At 33.4% G+C, this 23,623-nt stretch overlaps 3 protein-coding genes across 4 annotated transcripts; all 3 read left to right on the forward strand.

Moving 5' to 3' along the window:
* The first annotated feature begins 15,172 nt into the window (after positions 1-15,172).
* LOC108851618 (uncharacterized) lies at positions 15,173-16,435 on the forward strand. Of its 2 annotated transcripts, none has more exons than XM_018625086.2 (6): positions 15,173-15,333; positions 15,502-15,684; positions 15,763-15,831; positions 15,910-15,985; positions 16,088-16,152; positions 16,239-16,435. In XM_018625086.2, the coding sequence occupies exons 2-6, from the start codon at positions 15,511-15,513 to the stop codon at positions 16,314-16,316; spliced, it is 462 nt and encodes a 153-aa protein (XP_018480588.1). In that variant the 5' UTR covers positions 15,173-15,333; positions 15,502-15,510; the 3' UTR covers positions 16,317-16,435. The 2 variants fall into 2 exon arrangements, with proteins under 2 accessions (XP_018480588.1, XP_018480580.1); XM_018625078.2 differs by having other exon boundaries at positions 15,175-15,337.
* Positions 16,436-17,213: 778 nt separating this feature from the next.
* On the forward strand, positions 17,214-19,067 carry LOC108848034 (tRNA-specific adenosine deaminase TAD2). The gene is made up of 8 exons (XM_057009161.1): positions 17,214-17,276; positions 17,583-17,665; positions 17,766-17,803; positions 17,909-17,975; positions 18,064-18,223; positions 18,311-18,401; positions 18,481-18,584; positions 18,683-19,067. The coding sequence occupies exons 2-8, from the start codon at positions 17,597-17,599 to the stop codon at positions 18,730-18,732; spliced, it is 579 nt and encodes a 192-aa protein (XP_056865141.1). The 5' UTR covers positions 17,214-17,276; positions 17,583-17,596; the 3' UTR covers positions 18,733-19,067.
* A 2,269-nt stretch (positions 19,068-21,336) lies between these two features.
* LOC130497579 (uncharacterized) lies at positions 21,337-22,894 on the forward strand. The gene is made up of 2 exons (XM_056990491.1): positions 21,337-22,793; positions 22,876-22,894. The coding sequence occupies exons 1-2, from the start codon at positions 21,337-21,339 to the stop codon at positions 22,892-22,894; spliced, it is 1,476 nt and encodes a 491-aa protein (XP_056846471.1).
* Positions 22,895-23,623: the final 729 nt, after the last annotated feature.

Consider the following 23,623-nt stretch of genomic DNA (forward strand, 5'->3'; position numbering starts at 1 on the left):
GAAAAGTGAACGCACGCCGTATAGAGAGAAAAGACTTCCGATTCTGAAAAAAAATATTAACTTGTTGAATTTAAAAAGCTTATTTGTGTGAATATATGTAAATAAAATCATAGATCCCGATAGTCCTCTCAATATTATTCGCAAAGATCTTCTTATTCATAGAATTCATCAAAAACCTGGAAACATCGCCATGATATATATTTTCCCCTTTTGAAACTCTATGGTACTATTACGATATATTAATCTCAGTAGTCACAATAGAAAAACTCAACACCAGTACCTTAGTTATCGAAGAAATGATTGAATACACTCTCAAACCCATCGTCTGCAGATCTGTGCTGATTGCAAAACCTTAGATTTCCATCGAATGTATCGTTACCAGAATTACTAAAAATAATGAAATGTTTAATTAAAAAGAAAATCGTAAAATACAGAATTAAATAAAAATCATAGTTTAAAAATATTCCAGTGGCAGAGATCTGTAAATACTCTTGAGATCAGTATGGTTTGGCTTAATTAACTGGTTTGCTCAATTGTAGTAGTTTGACAAACTTTACGTGTCGAGCTCGATGCAATCTTGTAATCGCTCGTTGAAGCCGGGAAGATTAAATGGATCAGCTCAACGGATGTTAGAAATTGATGTTAGAAATTACTTGAAGAATCAATTTTAGGGGGTTCTGGGTTTCAAAAGACAAACCCGATCTTATTCTTTATAGAACTAACGTTTCTGTCAAAAAGTTAACTTGTGACATTTTAAAGTCTGAATTTAAGTAGTCATCACTCACATGAGGATTAAATCTGCGCAAGCATTAATTGGAGATTAAAAATGCTAATTGTAAATACTTGGGGAATTAATAACTCATTTTCCCAACAATAGCTTATAAATAAATCAGTGGCATTTTTTGGTAAATATTGTTGAAACAAAAGGACACTTAAAAAAGATTTTCTTTTTTAATATTATAGATGAAATACAATCTTGTTATTCGAAAACAGTTTCAAAAGTTGGAGACTTTTCTTTCTTCCGGAAACAACCGACTGAGAATTTAATATTTGCTATATAATAAAACCTAGACAGGGGAGATCAGTTGTTAACTTGTTATTAATAATAACAGTGTAATCTTTGCTATATAACTAACCAACAGAATCTAAAAATGAAGAAGGAAGAACACAGATCTCAGAAAAAAGCTTGAGATTAATGACTTATTCTGCTAAATATTTGACAAAATAAAAATGCCAAAGAAGCCAAAATATCTACTTTTTCTTTCTATTTGAAAAAATGCAAAATATGTAACGTTGTGGAATAGATCAAGGGAATAATAGGATTTTAGTTTGAATAAACAACATTAATATTTTATTAAAAGCAGTTTTCCTGTTGTAATATTAGAAGAAAAGCAAGGGAACTTTTTTTTACAAAAAAAGATCTCATGATTTAATATATTGAATGAAAAAAACATAACTTAAAAATAATGCAGTAGCATAAAGATGTAAATATTTTGAAACTCTAAGGTTACCTAAAAAGACCATTTGGTTTTAATAGTATAGATATACAATAATCATAGATATCTCACATATTTGACCAATATTTACAAAAAATTCCAAATAATATATTTTCATATTCCATGTCAAATTTTGACCATGATTTTAAAAAATTTCTTTCTAAATGCTTTTTTTTTTTTTGACAACAATATTCTACTCTATCGTGATTCCACCGGTTCAGAAAGCCAAACCGGAGGTATTGAATCAACATATAACATAGCTGAAGGTGAACTCCTTGCCCCGTGTGCAAGCTTGTCCGCCATTGTATTATGTGCCCTTGGAATATGTCGAATGGTGAAATTGGGGAAGAAAGTCTTACTTCGGCGAAATTCTTCCATATGCGTAGTGAATGCTGGCCATTCTTCAGGTGAGGACACCATCGTCACCAGTTGAGAACAATCCGTAGCAAAAACCACATCTGAGAACTGCAGGGTCTTCATGCACTCCATTGCCCAAATCAGCGCTTCACATTCTGCGTGTAAAGGAGATAGGCTACGTCGGAGATTCATGGCCCCCATCATCTTGTCTTCTGAATCTATCTTTCGGCAATACCATCCTTGTCCAGTAAATACATCTTGTTCCTTCCAAGATCCATCAACAAAGCATACTCTATTGGCTCCCAAAGTTTGCCAATCAGTAGGTGACTGAACATTTCCATGAGGACTTGGTATCAATAACTGTGCCTCTGTCCAGAGCGTTTCTTCAAGGTCCGCTATCCGCAGTATTTCCTGCGGATTCCCATTTCTATTTGTGTAAATCTTATCATTTCTATTTTTCCAAATATACCACAAAATCCAAGGAAAATAATTGGAATCCACTTCTTTCGGTATCCTCCAGAATAGATAATCCAAACTTGTGAAGACTGATGTTGATGGAAAAATTCCTGGTGAAGATGAAATTCTTGATAAAGCCCATGTTTGTAAAGCTGGTGGGCATTCAAAAAGAACATGATGCGCTGTTTCTTCCTCAGCTCCACATATATTGCAACGAAGATCACATTCAATACCCCGTGTCTTTAAATTTTTGAACACTGGTAATGTGCCTGATAGGATTTGCCAAATAAAATGCCGCAACTTTGGTGAGCACTTTAGTTTCCATGCAAAGGCCAAAAGAGGTTTTATATTTGGCCCAAAGGGTGTTATCCTTGGACCCTTGTCAGGATACATTGTTTCCGTTCGAAATCCTGATTTAACCGAATATTTCCCTGATTCTGTAAACGCCCAGCCAAATGAATCAGGCCGTTGAGTTCGGCTCAATGCCATACCTCTGATAATCTTAACATCATCTGGATGTATGTATGCATTAAGAAGATCTACATTCCATGTCTTATCTAGTGGATTGATGAGGTGCTCCACTAATAAAGATGGATTTAGAAACTGAACCGAGTGTTTTTGTGTTGCTGATCTCGGGCGAGGAGCCGGAATCCAGGGATCATTCCAAACAGAAATAGATTGCCCGGTACCAACTCTTTTGATTAGCCCTTTTTTAACCAGAGATCTAGCTGAACAGATACTTCTCCACCCGTAAGATGAAGAGTAAGATCTGTGTTCATCCAGTGGATGAGATTTTCGGAAATACCTTCCTTTAAACACCTTTGAGAATAAACAATCCGGCTTATCTATTAGTCGCCATAGTTGTTTTGCCAATAATGCCGTGTTTAGATCTTGTAGATCTCTAAAACTCAAACCTCCCTCTTCTTTGTGAGTGCACATTTTTTCCCATGAGAACCAGTGTATCCCTTTTTTGTTTCCGCTCCCCCCCCACCAAAAATGTGCTGTGGTGCTCGTAAGTTTTTTTGTAACCCCTTTTGGGAGTCTGAAACAAGACATAACATGCGTTTGCATAGCTGAAGACACTGATTTAATCAAAACCTCTTTACCCCCTCTTGTGAGAAATCGAACTGTCCAACTGTTTACCTTTTTATTGACATTTTCATTTAAGAAGCCAAAAATTTGGATTTTTGATCCACCAAGGCTCTCGGGGATACCCAGATAATTCCCCATACCTCCTAGACTGGAGATGCCTAGCAAATCATGAATAACCGGTCTGTCCTCGGCTGGGACCTTGTGACCAAACTGTAGTGATGACTTTAAGAAATTAATTTGCTGTCCTGATGCCTTCTCATAATCTTTAAGTAGCTTAAGAATTACACTACATTCCTGCACCGTCGCCTTACAAAAGAATAAGCTATCATCCGCAAAAAGTAAATGAGAAATTGCTGGGCTAGCCCGGGCTACCTTTAGGCCTGTTAACCTTTTTTCCCTCTCTTCCTTTTTAATGTTAGCAATAAGAGCTTCAGTACAAATGATAAATAAATATGGTGACAAGGGATCCCCTTGCCGAAGTCCTCTCTCGGGAACTATGTTTCCTTTAGGTTGTCCATTTAATAATACCTTGTAGGTCACCGAAGAAATACATTGCATCATCAGTGTAACCCAATCCGGCGAGAATCCCATTTTTAGTAGGATCTTTTGGAGAAAACTCCATTCAACTCGATCATAAGCCTTACTCATGTCCGTCTTAATTGCTAAATATTTCCCTTGACATGACTTGTTAGTTCGTAATCCATGAAACATTTCCTGCGCAATCAGAATATTATCCGATATTAACCTCCCAGAAACAAATGCCGATTGGGTCTCCGAAATCAAATTTGGTAGTAACACTTTTAACCGCTGGCATAACACCTTTGAGATGATCTTATATCCGACATTACACAAACTAATGGGTCTAAGTTCTGTCATCCTACTTGGTCTTGCTGTTTTTGGAATTAGACAAATATTTGTCAAATTCAATCTACCATCAAATACCCCGGTTCTCAAGAACTCATTTACCAGAAGAACCACATCATCCTTAATAACTGACCATGATTGTTGATAAAATAATGCTGTCATTCCGTCTGGTCCCGGCGCCTTTTCCGGGTGCATCATAAATAGTGCTGCCTTTACTTCCGCTTCAGTAGCCCTAGCTAACAGTCTGCTATTCTGTTCTGCTGTTACCGTAGTCGGTACCTCCGCCAAAAAACTATCAAAACCTGATGGGGAAGAGGTAGTAAATAAATCATTGAAGTATTTAACCGCCACTCCCTCAATTTCCTCTTCCGAGTTAACCCACGTGCCGTTTTCATTATGTAGACCAGTTATCCGATTTTGGATTCTCCGTTGTTTTGTCAATGCATGATAGAATTCTGTGTTTCTATCACCACAAGTGCGCCATTTGATTCTACTCTTTTGTTCCCAATATTCTTCCTCGTCCCTATAAGCTTCTTTTAACTTTCGGGAGACCTCTAGTACTTCTTCATTGGACTTTGAAAAATCATTTTGAATTTCCTCAAGTGCTTTTTGAAGATTATTTATTTTGTCCTTCCCATAAGGAGGATTATTCTTACGCCAAACCGAGATCTCATGTCTACACCACCGTACTCGATCCACAATCCCAATCCTATCGTTCACCCGTGTCGATTGCCATCCCCTAGATATTGAATCCATTAGCCCATCCTCTCCTATCCATCTCTTATCAAACCGAAAGGAACCTCTAAATTTAAGAACTTTATCCTCAATCAGAGCCACAATCGGTCTGTGATCCGAGCCAACCATACCAAGATACTCTACGTGAGAATAGGGAAACATATTATGCCAGTCATTGTTACCAAGAGCTCGGTCCAACCGGCACTTAACATTATGTCCTTTCCTCCTTCCACTCCATGATAAGGTATTCCCAAGGCTAGGAAATTCCATTAAACCACAATTGTCTATCATATTATTAAAACTCAGAAATGTATCCGCATGTCTTAGTACACCTCCTTCCTTCTCATGATTACCTCTAATCTCATTTAGGTCTCCAATAATAAACCATGGGTCGGTTCTTGAAATACCAATTCTCGTTAATCTTTCCCAGACTGGTTCCCGTAGGTTTTGATTTGGTTCCCCATAAACAAAGGATAAACAAATTCGTTTTCCTTTATGTTCCGTTTCCACATCAATGATCCGGTTACTAGATGATATAATGTTCACCTTGTAACTGGAATCATAAAAAAGTGCCAAGCCACCACTCCTCCCTTGAGGGTCTACTGTATGGAGATGACTAAACCCAAAATGAAACTGAAACGATTGAACAAAATCAAAATTTTGTTTTGTTTCCGACAAGAACATAAACCTAGGTTTATGCTTATAATATATTTCCCGCAAATAACTAATGGTCCATTTACTCCCAAGGCCTTGACAATTCCAACTTAAAATCTTCATCTAAATATGAGTTTATAAATAAAACTGACCATCACTGATCAATAAAACAAACTAGCCACCGCTCGAAATTTTGTTTTGCCGCGGGTCCCCAACACCCATATTCTTTCCGATACCAATAAACCAGCCAGAAGTAACCAGAAGTAACTATAAAGCTGTATGTAATATTTTCAGTTTTCATAGTTCTGAAAATATAATTTACACGAGCCCGAAGAACCTTAATTCCCTTTTGGTGTGGAGGTGCTATTATTTCAAACTTGAAGTTAACTATATAATAATTCTTTGACCGAGCAAGCGAATCACACCATCCGTTCTTTATTTTGCTCAAAATCCCTACCCAATAGGACATACTAATCATGTAACCTTTGCTGCTCTCACCATAACTAAACATATATAACCGTACAAAAATCTCCCTTCTCAGTCTTCTCCTCACAGACTTTAACCTCTCAAAACTCGTAACACCATTTTTGACCTTTAGTTCACCGAAATAAAGTTGAGACAGATGTGTAGAGTCATACCAAGACACCATCTCATACCCATTCCTATCCATTCTCGCCTTTTTGTTCCCACTGAGCTCAAATAACCCAAAATTAAGCATTCCAATCCATTGAAATTTATCATCACCCATAATCCAAAGAGAATTATTCCAATATGTAACAAAGCACATTTGTCTAACCTTTATCAAAACACCACAAAGTAACCGTAAGTCTACTGTTTTATTAATCCAGAGGCTGTTAACTAACAGCAGAGAACCATACAATAACTCATTGGAGAACCCAACCTTGCCTAAGACAGTGAGGGGAACAGAACCAGGAAATAAACACCAATGATAACCAAATGCAATACTAACGGATTTCATAGATGAATCCCACATTATTCAAACAGAAAAAGAAAAACTGAAACATCTTACTCCGATGTCTTTGGCTTCATGGTAGCCTTCTTTGATGCCCCCGCACCTTTGTCACCCTGCTTCGCTCCCATCTTGGCCACATTTTTCTTGCGGGGTGAGACCAGACTCTGGACCAGTCGCATCTTCATAGAGCCTCCAATCGCTAGTGGCCCTGGCTTTGCTCCTTTCTTCTTTAATGGCTTCTCAGAAATCTCCTCATTGTTGTCTCGTTCCTCTTCTCCCATCTCGTTAGCCTCTAGTTCCTGGTCTTGTGCTTCCACCACATCATTGCCAGCTTCGTTATCTTGCACCACCACTTCTTCCTCCTCCATGAAATCTGTGATCTCTCCCTGTTCCCACTCTTGGTATTCTCCCTCCTCCACATCAACGAGTAGGTCAGAATCTGATAGAACGGCACCCTCCACCATCAGATTTGCATCATCAAGCGGATTGGAATCAGGCTTCTCATCCTCCTTTGTCCTCTAAATGCTTTAAAAAAATTTGAATCTAACTGGATAGTTTTTAATAATCCCATTTTAATACGAATATTCCACATTGCCAACAACAATACTATAATCAAAAGAAATAAAAGTAATAATATACGCTTTCAAGATATATAATTAATATACGGAAATATATTTCTTTCTTTAATAACTGAAATTTAAGACTTATACTCAGTATTGATACAACATAATCAAACCTATCGCAACATCTTTCTTCATCACTCCTCAAAATACATAAAATATGGCTTCTATATAGCAACTCTCAAATCTGATGGCGTACACATGTTAAAGTACTCAAGAACTGTTCTTGGACTTCTAATCTTGGAGATTGATGCCCCCATCTACTTTGACAGAAAAGATGGAAACCCAAATCAAAACTTAGAACAGAAATTCTTTATACAATCAATTCACATCAGAAAAATATGGTTAACACAAGTTACGTTAGATGGCATTAAAAAAATATAGTATATAGTTAGAGGTTTTTAACAGCATGAACAATCACATATACACATCCTTAGTCCATCACTATTAAGATCGAAGAAATACTAACTACTAACTTGTAAGTTTTGATCAGTCAAAATATTTGTTAAAAATCTTGTATTTTAAATTCCTATATTAGGTTGAATTCAAACATACATACCTCAACATTAGCGCATCTGTGGTAGTTTTGGTCAACATCTCCGCTGTATGTTTGCCCTCATCGTAACAACTCGTAAAACTTGTTCCTAGTGTGTCATACCTCATCATACACTAATTTTTTTTACCATCACTGTAATTACCAAAAAAGGACAAACATAAACAAATAGTCAAATACCACGAAAACATAAATACTCTAACTTACTTTAGTTTAGTCCCAACCCAGAACATGTTCTTTGAAATATCATTCTTATACTTTTCCTCTTCATCTTCTTTTGGTTAGGCATCTATCATTCACATTAGTTTAGTCCCTGCACAAACAAAAAAAACAAACAAACACTAATTATTAGCTTATTTGATGATGAACAAATAATTAGAATACAAAGAAACAAAAAAAAAGAAAATTAAGAACTCAAAAAAAAACAGACAGAGAACGAAGATGGTTGACTAAAAAACGGTTCAATGACTATTTATAGAGTAAGTAATCGGCTAGTTAGGTTGGGTAGGTTAGATAGGAAGAGAATTCAAAAGTATCTTGATGATCAAGTTTAATCGAAATCTTTCAGGTTTGGTATTTACGGATACAATTATAGGATATTATGATTTATTTTCCTAAACTAAATATATTGCTAAAACATTTATTTATTAGTTTCCTGAAATTTTCTCTTCTCAAAATTCAATAAAATCGGTAGATTGATTTTATGTTGGATATTTTCGAAATCTGATTATAGGATATTAATTAAAATATTAAATAATGAACAAAAAACAATTTAAAAATAATGGTCAAGATTTGTTACACAAAATCTGGGAACCGTTTCTTGTTTTATTTTTTTGTTAGAAAAAACACTTTAATAAAAGCTTAGATTAAAACATAATGAAATGGCATTCCCTTCCCTTGTAAATATAATGAAAGATGTGTGTTGAACGTATTATTTATAAAGTCGTGATATCTGAAATTATAGATTTTTTTCAGAAAATCGTTGATTTTATGGAATATTCTAGGGATAATATAATATATTTGTGATTAATCAATAGAATTTGTAGGGATATGAACTATCTTCCTCTGTTTAGGTACAACAACATTTTGTTTATGGTTTGGATTTTTAGGTGTTAAGATTATATAAGATATGACTGTATACTTGCGATTTTGTACCCGATTATGGTTACAATGATATTAAAATGATTTAGTTTTTGCATTCAAAATTATGGTTGGCAATATATATCGTCACTTTTGTATTTGTTACAGCTGAATTTTATATGGAGGAAGAGGAGTATGTTGTATATAAAATTACACTTGGTAAATTACATTATACAAATTTGTACAAAACTATACAGAGTGATGAAATTCATGAGCGGTTTGGAAAATAACATCACTATGATAATTTTAATAGTAGTTAATATGTCCATGTTGATACATCATGAATTATGTGGTAGGTAATTTTTTTTTTTGTTAACCGATTGATCATAGGAATCACGTTGTGTTTGGATTGGATTATATGGTTCAATTATGGTTTGAATAACCATCATTCAAAAGTCCTGTTTTTTTTTGGATCAGTTACACGATAGATAAGTAAACAAAATACTTAGTTTTTTGAAAAAAAAATCACTTTAATACAAAGCATAGATTCAATATAATACAGTGGCATTCACTTGTAAATACTATTGAAAACTAAGGGCACTTCAAAAAAGGGCCTTGTGTTTTAATAGTATAGATATTTAGGGTGTTATAGGTTTATTAGTATTTTTGAATTAATTAAAAAGTTAATTAACAATGGCAATTCTGTAAATATTTCAAAAACATAGGAATGAATAGGAACTTTCAATGGTGAATAATAATAACAAAAAAAAAGAGGTATCTTTGTTTATTCCAAACTTGTATTATGACTTTTATATTTAAAGATTAATAAAACTATAATTTCTTCGCAAAAAAAAGAAGTATAAAATCTTATATTTTTATTTAATCAATATTTTCATATGATTTTTAATTTCTATTTCATATTTAAAGATATTAATCATGTATTATTAATATTTGAATAACAATTTATATTTTCAAAAATTTTATGTAAATAATCATCTCTCCTCAATTTAAACAAACCATCTATAAACAACATTCCTAAATATATCCAGCCTAAATCAATGAATTTTACAAATCTACATAATTTTTAATTACTATAAGTTATTTTTGCTGTGTTTATTTGTTAAAATTCGAATTAAAAACGTGTTTATAATAGGAAAAAACAACTATAGTAAACATAGTTAAATTTGTTACTTCAGTCACGTTCTAATGTAAATAACTTTGAAAATTAGTGGGCAATTTATATTGATATTTCTCTTTTAATAATATAGATATTTTTCGGTTTGATGTTAACATATGAAATTCATTTTTTTCTTGTGTTTTTACTATCTATTTAGAAGTAGAATATATATGTTCAATCTAAAATCATCCCCTATATATTATTTGAGAAACATTTCGAAAATTAGAACCTTAGTTTTGTATTAATTAAAAAAAGCCCCTATCCTACGCGTCATTCAATTAGAATGTTAATTAATCCTATGTGGCATCATTACATTGAAATTGAAAAAACAAAGATGTCCAATCGATTTTTATTTCTCCCTAGAATCAATCAATACAAAACTATATGATATAATATATATACTAGATTTTGACCCGCGCTTTCAAAGCGCGGGTTTATATTTGGTGAAAATTTTATATAATCACATTTATATAATCCGTCTTGTATATGCATTTATATAACCCGTCTCATATATGTGTTTTATATCCGGGTTTATATTCGGTTAAAACTATATTGTACATGTATTTTTAGGTTTTTAATTTTGAATTAGATATTTTAATATAAATCAATATAACAGTTTTATAGTTTTGATCGGTGTTTTGAAACCCGACTCGGACCTGCGGTTGAACGAATTACCGGTTTGTAACCCGGTATTTTTAATATTGTGATTTTTTCTAATGATAAGACAAATTCGGTGATCATAAGTTGGAAATTTGTTTAAAATATATTTATATTTTTCAAAATCGTTCTAAATGATAATGATTGTTGTCAAAATTAATAATTTTAGAATTAGAAAACCGGTGGTTAATAATAGTATCAAACATGGAAATAATCGATGCAGTATCAAACAAAGAAATAATCGCAGGCCGAAATTAAATTAGGAAACCGGTGATTAATGACAAATCAAAAAATAATTAAGAAGAAATTAGCGTAGAATGTCCAGAATATCCTTAATGAATACAAAGGAAAGGTTCTTTGGTAGGGGTAAAAAGAATAAAAATCCAAAACATGCTTGTACTTTAATAGTATAGATAATGTCGATAAGAGTAACAATTACATAAATGAGAGTTAACTTAACGGAGAAAAATATTTACTTTCCTTAAATAAAAGCTACGGAATTACCTAATATGATTAACATATATATGACAATTAATGGTTATGAATAATAAATATTTGATAACATTTTTTGTATTTTAGTTTTTTGTTTGATTTTATATTATTAAAAGATATTAAACAATCACATTAACCATATAATAAAAAATTAGATTTTTCTTATATGTTATATTTTGAATTTTTTAAAATGACTATAAATTAATATTAAATATAATACAGGATTTTAAATTTTATATCCGACTGTACACAAAATTTAGGTATATACTTTGAAATAAATTACAGTGTCTTAAACCCTTTTTACATTTTTTTACAGTATCTTATATATATATATATATATATATATATATAATATATATATATATACTTCGTATGAAATAAATGCATTTTATATGTAAATACATATACGTATGTAGGGCTAAAAAAAATCTTAATAAAAAAAAACAAACCGAACCCAACCAAAGATAATATTAATTCTGAACCGGAATTGATTAAATATCCAAACAAGTTATAAATTTTGGTATTTAGAAAACCGAAACCGATACGAACTGAAATATTTTGGGTAACCGAAATATCTGAAATATGTTTATATACCTAAATATATTAATTATTTTATATTTAATGTATACTAAAACATCCAAAATAGATAAGATACTTTTAAGTTGTCCAACATACTTAAAAATATATACAAATGGTCAAAAATAAATGTGCGCTAAATTTAAGTATACTCAAAACACCAAAAATACTTACAATATCTATTTATTCTCTATCCAAATATTCAAACTGAACCAATATATATACTAAGTTTAGGTATTATGACATATGTTATTCAAGTTTATATGTAATTTTATTTTGTTTATAGATTTTTAGAAATTTAATGTATTAAATGAATTTTAATTTTTTAAAAATAATTTAAATTATGATAAGATCCGCGCCTTGCGCAGGATGAAGTTGTTATTTTTATTATGTTTTGAAGAATGAAACAATAGTTCGATTTTATTTGGATTAGGGGTGTTCAATTCGAATATCGGGTTGGTTTCGGTTTGGTTTGGTTTTTTCGGTATGTCGGTTTGTAAAGTATAACTAATATTCTAAATCCATATTTACTTCTTTTCGATTTGGTTTATATACCGTCGTTTGCATTTTATTCGGTTTTGATACCAAAAAAATAAAATTATTTAGTTTGAGATCATATTATATATTATACGAATTTTGGAGTCATGGTGTCAAAAAGTCATTTATTAAAAAAATATTATATATTTAAATAAAATAATAAAAAACAAAAAATGCTTCTATCATCTAATAAAATAATCAAATCTAAAATTAATATCAAAGCTCTAAATTTAAAAAATAAAAGTAAAGAACAGAAGCATGAAAGAAAGTTTTTATTATTCTTCCATATTAGTGTTCATCAAATTAATATGTCTTCAATTGAACACAACTTTGTTTGTTTAAAGATAAAAAAAGTTGTAAAGAATTTTACTGATTGTTATCCATCAAATTTATAATCTTTACTTCAACTTATAGTTACTGTTAAAATAAAGCAAAAAGATCAAAAAAACTAAGAAAATAAGAAGCCTCAGTTGTAGTAAATTGTTACTTAATTATAGTTCAAGTGATTCAAGTGATTTAATATATAGGGGATATGTTGGCTGAACATTTGTAATTGTAATTGTGGACCGAAATCTATTTTTGAATTTATGATGAGTTTGATCGATTTGGGCTTAAATCTTTTACACACTATTTATATCTATAAAAACTGCAATGTTTTCAATGGGCCGATTTTATTCCAAAAACAGGTTCTACAATTTTTTTTTTAACTTTCACATCATTGAGAACTATTTTAATGATTTTAGAATCAACACCTTATTATTTCCAAAATCGAATTACTTTAACTTTAGTCTTTCACATAGTTTTGAAAGGTTTCAACTGGACGACTAAATTGATGCAACCAATTTTGTTGCTTTAAATATATATATATATATATATATATATATATATATATATATATATATATATATATATATATATATATATTATTTAATTCAAATATTTATTAAATAAAAATTCATATTAATAAATTTTATGATCATTTGTATCTTATTATAACAAAACTAATTAAGCTATTGATCATAAAATTTTTAAAGTGGGATCTTCAAATTTCTAATAATTTATAGACGTTTTCAAAAACTTAAAATATAACATATAAGAAAAAATCTAAATGTTTTTATTATATAGTTAATGTGATTGTTTAATATCTTTGATAATATAAAATAAATAAAAAGGAACTAAGATACAAAAATTGTTATCAAATATTTATTATTCATAATCATTAATTTTCATATATACCTTATTCATATTAGGTAAATTCGTAGCTTTTATTTAAGGAAATTTATTTAATTTGAATATTTATTTAATAAAATTTTATATTAATACAATTTTATGATCATTTGTATCTTATTATAACAAAACAAATTAAGCTATTGATCACAAAATTTTCAAAGTGGGATCTTCAAATTTCTAATAATTTATAGACGTTTTCAAAATTTTAAAATATAACATATAAGAAAAAATCTAAATGTTTTTATTATATAGTTAATGTGATTCTTTAATATCTTTAATAATATAAAATAAATAAAAAAGGAACTAAGATAAAAATTTTTTATCAAATATTTATTATTCATAATAATTAATTTTCATATATACGTTAATCATATTAGGTAATTTCGTAACTTTTATATAAGGAAAGTGCGAGATTGTTTTTTTGTATATTATTTCATCAATTCAATAGTTAGTTTAATAAAAAGTGTAATAAAGTTAAGATGGACCAACATATTTTTCTAAGAATAGTATATTTTATATAGTTATTTATTAAATGAGACTTCATAATCATTTGGTTCTATGATCAGCGCTTATATAATAAGTTTATAATTTATAAATGTTCTTGAAAATTCATTGAAAGTATTAATATCAAAATATTTATGTAATATTATATGGTATATGTTTTAATCTCTATATATATATATTTGTTTTATTATTAAATGATATTTTTTATTCATATGATTTTAAAATCATGTGTATCTTTTTATAACAAAAATGTTAAACCATTGTTCATTAATTTTAACATAATAATTTTAATATTTTTAATCATTTAATGTCATTTTTTAAATTCAATATATAACATATACGAAAAATCCAAATTTAAATTTTGTATCTAATTTGATTGTTTAATTTATTTTAATAATATAAATTAAACAAAAATGATTGAAGATATATAATTTGTTATCAAATCTTTATTATTAAAATCATTAATTGTCATATATATAAGTCATTTATGGTAATTCTTTATGTTTTATTTAAGGAAAGAAAATAAATAAATCAAATTAGACCATTCACTTTTTCAATTTCAATGTAATCATGACAAGTATGATTAATTAACATCCTAATTGAGTGACATATATGATAGGGGTTTATTTTAATTACTAACAATTTGAGGATCTAATTTTCGAAATGTTCCTCCTTCAATACATAGGGGATGGATTATCCGAACACATATCGAATCTTCAAAGATCCAAACCAAATCTGAATCGAAATTTATAAATACTGAATATGGATGAAATTTTTGATCCCAAAAACTTGAAAACCGAATAGATCTGAATCAAAGCCGAATGAAACCCGAACAACCATTCCTATATGTATGTAACATATAACTTTATAAAATACTTCACTCCGCGCAAGTCGCGGATCGTCACCTAATTTTTTGATAAAACCAAACTCACATCTGGACCGAATCAATTTGGGTTATTTTCAAGTTAAAAAAAAAAGTTTTATGTTATTTTTGTTTTTATCCGCTTGTTGTTCGTTGCCGGGTGTGAAATTACAAGTCGGATATGCACATTTGGGCCTGAAGTGTTTGTTGGGCTAGTTACTGGTTTGTTCAAGGCGAAAAGTGAAGCAAAGCGCAGAAGATTTTGTGGGTGGGTGAATGTGATGCGTATTTTGGACTCTCCTCCTTCTCGCCGGCAGACTTAAGAAACGAATCATCGGCACAAGTTTAGACAGAAAGAGAGAGAGAGAGAGAGAGAACCATCTTACTTACTTCTTTCTTTTTGTCTTCTTCTCCTCGGGTGGGTAAGGATTTACGCGATTCACGAGTCTCTCGATTGCTTTATGTTTGAACTTTTTAATTTCCAATTTGACTAGTAGGCTTTATATGCTCATCGTTCATAGCTTGTAGGCTTGCTGCTATGCTAATTAATACGCACAAAATTGTTTTATATTTTTTTATGACTCAGTTAGAGACAATGGAGACTGAATACGACCAAGTTCTTCACTCCGTTGCTCATGTTAAAATCGCTGACCAGACCGGTGATTCCCCCGATGTGAACCAAGAAGAGGACGGCGTAAAGGTTTCGTGCTTCACTGAAGTTCTCGATGACGTCACTCTTCACTTCCAGATCATCCGTCTCGCAAAACAGGTTCTTCCTTGATTTTCTTTTTTTTCTTTTTAGTTTTTGATCTCATCAAAACTAAATTGGGCCTTGTTATGACTGTAGATATATGTATGGATCGGTTACAATTCCGCCAAATTTGGGAATCTTTACGCAGCCGCTTCAACCCGACCGGTTAGTTCATCGAAAATCAGTTTTGAGAGTGTCTGATTCGGTGTTCTCAGTTAAAATCTTTTGGTGTTTATGTGGCAGAGTAATACAGTAAGTGTTACTTCCGTACTTGGTGGAACATCTGATAACACTGGGTCTGGCATTGCCCGTAGATTAGGTTAGAAATCTGATCATTACAAACTTGCAATTGCAAATCTTCTACAGTGAGTGAGTGAGTGATAATTTTGTCTGATTTTTTTTTTTTTTGTGTTGTTTCTAGTGATGAAGACTGGTCTCAATATAATCATGGCTTGCAACATCCCTAAAAACAATCCCTTGCTCGAGGTTCGTTCGTTCTTTCTTTGTGTTCCTTTTTGGTGTAGTTTTATTACACTCTTTTTTTATTTTTCTATGTTTGTGTTGTTGTGTAGGCAAAAGCTGAGAAAATGTTGATCAGAAAATTGATTGATCTTGGTTACACAATGCCAACACCTTTACGAGCAACATAACCGGAAGAGGGAATCGTTTTAGCCAGTTTCTTCAGTTTGTTTCTCCTTTTTTTCCGGTTTATTTACAGAATCTTGATGATTGTTGGGTTATTAAATGATGTCAATTATCCTTAGTACCAGTGCTATAGACTTTGGTTTCTTGCTTTCTATCTTGAGCTTCCCTAGCCCGTTTAATACGCTAATGATTTTTTTTTTTTTATCATATCTTCATATCTTATGCTCTGTCTGTTTCTCGATTACTTTGATGGTCTAAGTTTCTTGATCCTGAATAAGAAGTGAAAACTATTCTGGTAGTTAGTATCTTTGTTCATAGGCTCATATTCAGGTATTTGACCACTGTATCAATGGCAAACTACAACTCTACAGCATTAGCATTGACCTATCACGCCATACAATTTATTAACAAACTAGATATTGCTTCTTTTTTTTTTTGGACAAACAAACTAGACATTGCTATAACCTAAAAGCATAGCTGGTGCCACTAACACATTGCACACCAAATAATGCAAGCACACTCTGGCTATTGTCGACAACTCGCTAGTTGATTACCACGTTTAATCAAACCGAGCCTTTCAAAGGGGCAAATACTTTTAACCCAGCTCCATCCATTTTCATGGTAACTTATGGGCTTAGACTTATTTTTAAAAATATTTTTTTCTGGCATTGAATTTTTCTAAGAATAGAATTGTTGGACCTTGACAACTGGGGATCTTGTAACAAATCATAATGTTTTGAAAATGCAAATATTCCGTGTTTAATCTGAACAAAGCCTTGTTTTTCTGTGTAAAAAGTACTTAGGATACAAATACACTGATTCAATTTTCCACATTTGCGCCGAGAATATCATTAATGGGCCTACGGTGGAACGGCGTCGTAAAGAAAAAAGATTAGAAGGCGTCGTAACTCGAAGCTGTCTCTCTCTCTCTCTCTCACACATTTGATCACGGACGTTTTCCTTTGGTACGATCTCTAATTCTAATTAGACACACACACGCACTTGGTTGTGTTAAATCTCTTTGTGGTTAATCACTAGCTTGGGGATTTCCTTTCAAGTTTGTTTGTCCCTGTTTCTGTGACATCATCCATCAAATCTCTAGTTGAGATTGATTCTTTCTCTCAACATTGGCTATATTGATATTTGTTTTCATAATACAGCAACTTTGGAACTTGCTTTCATATCCCTCTACTGTTTACAAAGCTTTTCTGGTTTCATTCACTCAACCTTGTTTTATTTTGAAATATGTGCTAACTGGTTCTCTCTCCAAGTATAATCAAACCTAATGGCATCAGTAGTGAAAGAGGACCACTTTGAGGAGTCACATAAGTATATGGGTTTTGCACTGCACCAGGTAACACTTTTACTTGTGGTTCCATAATTTTTGCAAATGTCTGTTTCGTTTCCCTAAACTTCAAAAGCTTGTTACTTTATTGACCCTTCCTAAATTGCAGGCTAAGCTTGCGTTGGAGGCTCTTGAAGTTCCCGTGGGGTCTCTAATTCTTGCATTTGCTTCATCTCACTGTGTGTTTTTTTTTTAGCATAAGGTCCATAACCCACTTAGCTTCCTTAAAACCCTGGTTTGTTTTTGAATCAGATGTGTCATTACTGAGGACGGTGAGGTTATTGCTTCAGGAAGAAACACAACAAACGATACACGCAATGTAATCATTCAAAACATTCAAAAGCAACTAAGCATATGATTGTATCCTTGGTTTATTCATGAGGCTTTTATGATGTTAAAACAAAAAGGCCACAAGACATGCAGAAATGGAAGCAATTGATGAACTTGTTGGACAATGGAATAAAGATGGACTCTCGCCTTCGCAAGTCGCTGAGAGATTCTCCAACTGCCTTCTTTACGTAACATGTGAACCTTGCATAATGTGTGCATCCGCCTTGTCGTTTCTCGGTATGATTGATTCCGTAACCTGAAAATTTGACATCTTGTTATTGGTTCCTGATGAGAGAAAGTGTATGGTCTTCTCTTTGATTGAAGGTATAAAGGAAGTGTATTATGGATGTGCAAATGATAAGTTCGGAGGGTGTGGTTCCATATTGTCGCTTCACTTAGGGAGTTCTGATATCATGTAAGAAGGTCATACTATCACTAAGACCTTTATTAAGTAAGTGCCTTATTAGTTGAATGAACTAATGTGATCTTGATAGTGAGAGAAGTCAAAGAGGAAAAGGGTACAAGTGCACAGGAGGAATAATGGGAGACGAAGCTGTTTCTCTTTTCAAATGTTTCTATGAACAAGGCAATCCTAACGGTAATCACTCTCATCTTTGCATGCAACTATGTATGTTCCTTGATGAAACATCTTCAAACGATTTTTTTTTCTTTTTTTTTTTCTTCCGGGTTTTGTAGCTCCAAAGCCACACCGCCCTGTAGTTCAAAGAGAGATAAGACGGGGGTGAACAGGTTGTAAAGATATCGGGAAATAATAGTGGACCTACTAAATAACTTGTCAAACCATGATCATGGGGCTGAGGGTTTAGACTCTTTGCTTTGGCTGTGTTACCTGGAAGAAGGAACGGATAAAACCAATTAGAGGCAATGCACAGATAAAGGCGACTTCTATATTCTTATCATAGGCATATCTATTTCCCTTCCCCTTTAGAGTCTAAAAGCTTATTGATTTTAAACCCCATGATGCTCTTTTGTATTTGAGAAGTAGAAAGATCCATAATCACACCTGAACCAAGGATAGATGAGGAGCAAGCAGATTTAATGAAATGGGTTCCCTGGAGTTTCTCTTTTTCTTTTTCTTTTTTTGTATTCTACGGTTGACAGATACACAAACAACCATACCTCAATCCCAAAAATAACAAAAGATACTCAAATTAGACCAGCATTGCAATCATGTTCTTCTTCTTCTTCTTCTTTCCCTTGTTTTGTTTTTCTTTTATGTAACTTAGTTTTGGTGGGCCCATTTAAAATGACCCAACAAAACTCGCCTAGCCATTGGATGATCAAACTTCTTCTCATCATCAGTCTCTGTCTAGCACCATCACCATCAAACTTACCCCTCTGCTTTCCCCTCCCTTCTATCACAAGCAGCGCTGTTTCCTAACTTTATCATCTGCGGTTCAAAGAAACAACTTCGAAACTGTCTCCTCCGTGGAAAGAAGACGATGAGGCGTACGGTGAATTAGTAAACAGGATCATCGGAAGCAGGATGGCCATTCACCCTCGTGGGTCTCTGAATACTACGAGACACCCTGGTGGACCTGTCTAAGCCCTGTCTCAGCTTCTTGAGTCCTTCGACTACGGTCTCCTTCGCGAAGTCAACTCAGTAGACGAAAACGGCACTCTCGTAGCCGAGGTGCATGAGATTAATGCAATGTCATAAACCTAAAGACAGTTCAGAGGCTCTGATGCAACAAATCAAATTAACGTGGCTGGAAAATACAAGATTACAGCCTCCATTAAGCTACATACAAACCTCAATCAGCTAAAAAGAAACCAGATTCAATCATTGTAAAGAGATGAAGATCAAAGACTGACCTAGTGGATGGAGGATTAAAAAAAAAGAGCTTCTCCATGATTTGCTGGAGTCTCCTTTCCGAGTCTTGCGCCATCCAGAAGAAAAACAATGAAGCTTCCCCCTTTCTCTTCCTTCAATTTCGTCCTGCTGCGATCGCCACGAATCTCTCTCTCTATCACTGAAGGCAAAGTGCAAAACAGGAATCTCATTTACAATTGTCAAATTTATTCCAACAAACTAGAAAGAAGAGTCTTGGAGGTATCAAGTGAAAGAAAAGTAAATTCATATTTAATTAAATTACAAATAATGTAAGCAAGAAATCAAATCAAATCAAATAAGATCACGCAACAACTGATTAAATTATTTATTCATTAAAACTGTATACAACACGGTTAAAAATTCACAACGGCTATATGATATTGGAAAAATGGAAATTATAATAATTTAATACTACAAAAAAAAAGAAATCAACAACGATAATTAGAATCTATAAATATGCAAAGCCCTAAAAATTCGTGGCCACGCTACTATCACTCACAATTGTCGTCTCTCTCTATAAATTCTCGGAGCTACTTGTGTTTTTGCGATGGATTCTCTTTCTTCTCTTTCTTCTGATTGTTCGACAAAGATGAAGAAAACAAGCTCTCTGTGAGAAACCAAACCCGTTTCAAGAAACCATTCTTGTTGGCAAGAGAGAGGACGATACTCAAAATCTCAACGGCTTAAATAAAATGCACAAAATGAAAATTTATGCATTTAATAAAAATGTATGCAACACACGGACGCGGTAAAAATCCCTAACGGCCATAAAAATGGGCAAAAAAGGAAATTACCGATTGAGAAAAAAAGAAAATAATACATCAAGAAAAAGGAAATCAACAAGGATAATCAAAATCTATAAATATACGCAGCCCTAAACCCTCTGCTCACGCTACTAATTTCTCATTCTCTCTCTGTAAAACTCTCGAAACTAATCACTCACACTTCTCTTCTCTCTGCAAAACTCTCGAAACTAATCACTCATACTTCTCTTCTCTCTGCAAAACTCTCGAAACCATGGTTTCTTTTTCTTCTTCTTCCTCTTCTGATTCTTCGACAAAAACGAAGAAAAACAAGTTCTCTGTGAGAAACAACCAAACCCGTTTCAAGAAACCGTTCTTGTTGGCAAGAGAGAAGACTAATAGAGTGTAAAATTGTATTTTGGTTATATTGGTTAGATGTGGTTCAATGTGTTTTAGTACTGGTTTAATATGTTAAGTAAACCAGGAACAATACACACACTATATATGCCGTTGTATTGACTTCTTTTCACTTCAATGAAAGAAATGAGTTTGTTACGAGTTTGTTAGATCATCGTCTCTCTCGTCTCTTTCTCTCTCTCTCGAGCTCAAGCTCCATCTTCTCTATCATGGTATCAGAGCGTTGAGGATTAAACCTCAACCGATCCTTCTTATCTTCTCCGATCTTCATATATCTCATCTCGCGATCTCGTCGTCTTTCTCTTCAGTCATTCCGCTGAAGACTCGACGTTGCGATGGTGATTTCTCGTCGATCTACTCGCCGTATCGGCAAACAAACCTCTACTTCAGCTCGCCGTGTTCCTATTCCGGAACGATCACCTCCGGCGTCCCCTGTTTCCTTCCGATCTGATGAAATCTCTCCCGAGAGCATTCATTCTCCTTACTATCTCACAAACGGTGATAATCCAGGTCTATCTATCATCTCTGAATCTCTAGATGGTTCAAACTATGATAACTGGAGTATTGCTATGAAGATTGCTTTGGATGCTAAGAACAAACTTGCTTTTATTGATGGTTCGATTGTGAGGCCTGATGAATCTCATCGTAACTTTCGGATATGGTCTAGATGCAACTCGATGGTTAAGTCTTGGATATTGAATACTGTTTCTAAGCAGATCTACAAAAGTATCTTAAGATTCAACGATGCTGCTGAAATCTGGACTGATCTTCTCACTCGCTTTCACATCACCAACCTTTCGAGATCCTATCAACTCTCTCAACAGATTTGGTCTCTGCAGCAAGGACCTCTGGATTTGGCAACATATTACACTAGTCTTAAGACTCTTTGGGATGAACTGGATGGTGCTAGCTGCATCACAACTTGTCATCATTGTGATTGCTGCAAAGCCATGGAAACTAAAGCCAATCATTCCAAAGTGATCAAGTTCTTAGCTGGACTAAACGAGTCTTATGCTGTAATCCGTAGTCAAATCATCATGAAGAAGACTCTTCCTGAGCTTTCTGAGATCTACAACTTACTCGATCAGGATCACAATCAACGCAACATTATGCATGTTCATAATGCCTCTGCTTTTCACGTCAGTGCTCCTGCTCCAGTCTCTCCTCAAATCAATGTTGCTCAGTCTGGTTTTCAGCCGAAACAAACTCGCCCTGTTTGTGCTCACTGTGGTTATAATGGTCATACCGTTGACACATGTTATAAAATACATGGGTATCCAGCTAGTTTCAAGCATAAAACGAAGCCAAGTACTGAGAAGCAATCCTCAAACAAACCTGTTACTTCTGCTAAACCTTTGGTAGCTCAGCTGGCTCTCTCGGATTCTGCTTCTGATGTGGTTAAGAATCTCACTAAAGATCAGATTGAAGGAGTTATTGCCTATTTTAGTTCTCAACTCAGCTCTCAAGCGCCTCAAGTGAACAACTGCATTGCTTCTTCCTCTGGTGGTTCAATTACTGCACTTCCTGGTATGGCATTTTCTTCTTCTACTCTGTGCTTTGTTGGCATGTTGCAAGGAACGAATAATGCTCTATGCTCAGAATCTTGGATAATAGACAGTGGAGCTACACATCATGTTGCTCATGATAGACGGTTATTTGTTGATCTATCTGATGCAATGAATACTTCAGTAACCTTGCCAACAGGTTTTGGAGTTAAGATTGAAGGAATAGGCTGTATAAGACTGAGTGATACTCTAGTCTTATCCAACGTTCTTTATATACCAAATTTTCGGTTAAATCTGCTCAGTGTAAGCCAACTCACGAAGGATTTGGGTTACCGAGTTTCATTTGATCCTGCTTCTTGTATGATACAGGATCTTACCAAGGGAGTGATGTTTGGGAAGGGTGAACAGATCTCCAACCTATATGTACTCGACACTGCTGAGCTTCCAAGATCAAGTGCTCCTCATCAGTCATTTGCTTCTTGTTCTAATGTCGTTGTTGATACCAATTTGTGGCATGACAGACTTGGTCATCCATCTATGTCTAAAACAGAGTTTGTTATTGATATACTTGGTTTGAAACAAAGGAATAAAGGAACCATTCATTGTTCTATCTGTTCTCTAGCAAAACAAAAACGTCCTTCTTTTCCTTCAAACAACAATGTCTGTGACAATATCTTTGATCTTCTTCATATAGATGTGTGGGGTCCTTTCTCAGTCTCAACTTCTGAAGGTTATAAATACTTCTTAACCATTGTGGATGATCACAGTCGGCTTACTTGGATATATCTTCTTCGTACAAAAGCTGATGTCTTGACTGTGTTTCCAGACTTCATTAAAATGGTTGAGACTCAGTATAAGGTCTCTGTAAAAGCTGTGAGATCTGACAATGCTCCTGAGTTGAGGTTTGCAGATTTATACAGACAGAAAGGGATTATTTCTTATCACTCTTGCCCTGAGACACCTGAGCAAAACTCAGTGGTTGAGAGAACACATCAACACATTCTCAATGTTGCGAGAGCTTTGATGTTTCAATCTCAAGTCCCTTTGGAGTTTTGGGGAGATTGTGTTCTTACTGCCGTCTTTATCATCAACCGTCTTCCCTCTCCTCTGCTTAAAG

Source organism: Raphanus sativus, chromosome 1, assembly GCF_000801105.2.
Source record: "Raphanus sativus cultivar WK10039 chromosome 1, ASM80110v3, whole genome shotgun sequence".
NCBI classification, from domain to species: domain Eukaryota; kingdom Viridiplantae; phylum Streptophyta; class Magnoliopsida; order Brassicales; family Brassicaceae; genus Raphanus; species Raphanus sativus.

Bases quoted from the DNA above. Each gene is read 5' to 3' on its own strand.
- LOC108848034 (XM_057009161.1), top strand. From the start codon at position 17,597: ATGGCATCAGTAGTGAAAGAGGACCACTTTGAGGAGTCACATAAGTAT. The intron at 17,804-17,908 runs GTCTCTAATTCT...TTTTTGAATCAG, and splicing joins GCTCTTGAAGTTCCCGTGGG to ATGTGTCATTACTGAGGACG. The intron at 18,402-18,480 runs GTAAGAAGGTCA...TGATCTTGATAG, and splicing joins TTAGGGAGTTCTGATATCAT to TGAGAGAAGTCAAAGAGGAA.
- LOC130497579 (XM_056990491.1), top strand. From the start codon at position 21,337: ATGGTGATTTCTCGTCGATCTACTCGCCGTATCGGCAAACAAACCTCT.
- LOC108851618 (XM_018625086.2), top strand. From the start codon at position 15,511: ATGGAGACTGAATACGACCAAGTTCTTCACTCCGTTGCTCATGTTAAA. The intron at 15,986-16,087 runs GTTAGAAATCTG...TGTTGTTTCTAG, and splicing joins TGGCATTGCCCGTAGATTAG to TGATGAAGACTGGTCTCAAT. The intron at 16,153-16,238 runs GTTCGTTCGTTC...GTTGTTGTGTAG, and splicing joins AAAACAATCCCTTGCTCGAG to GCAAAAGCTGAGAAAATGTT.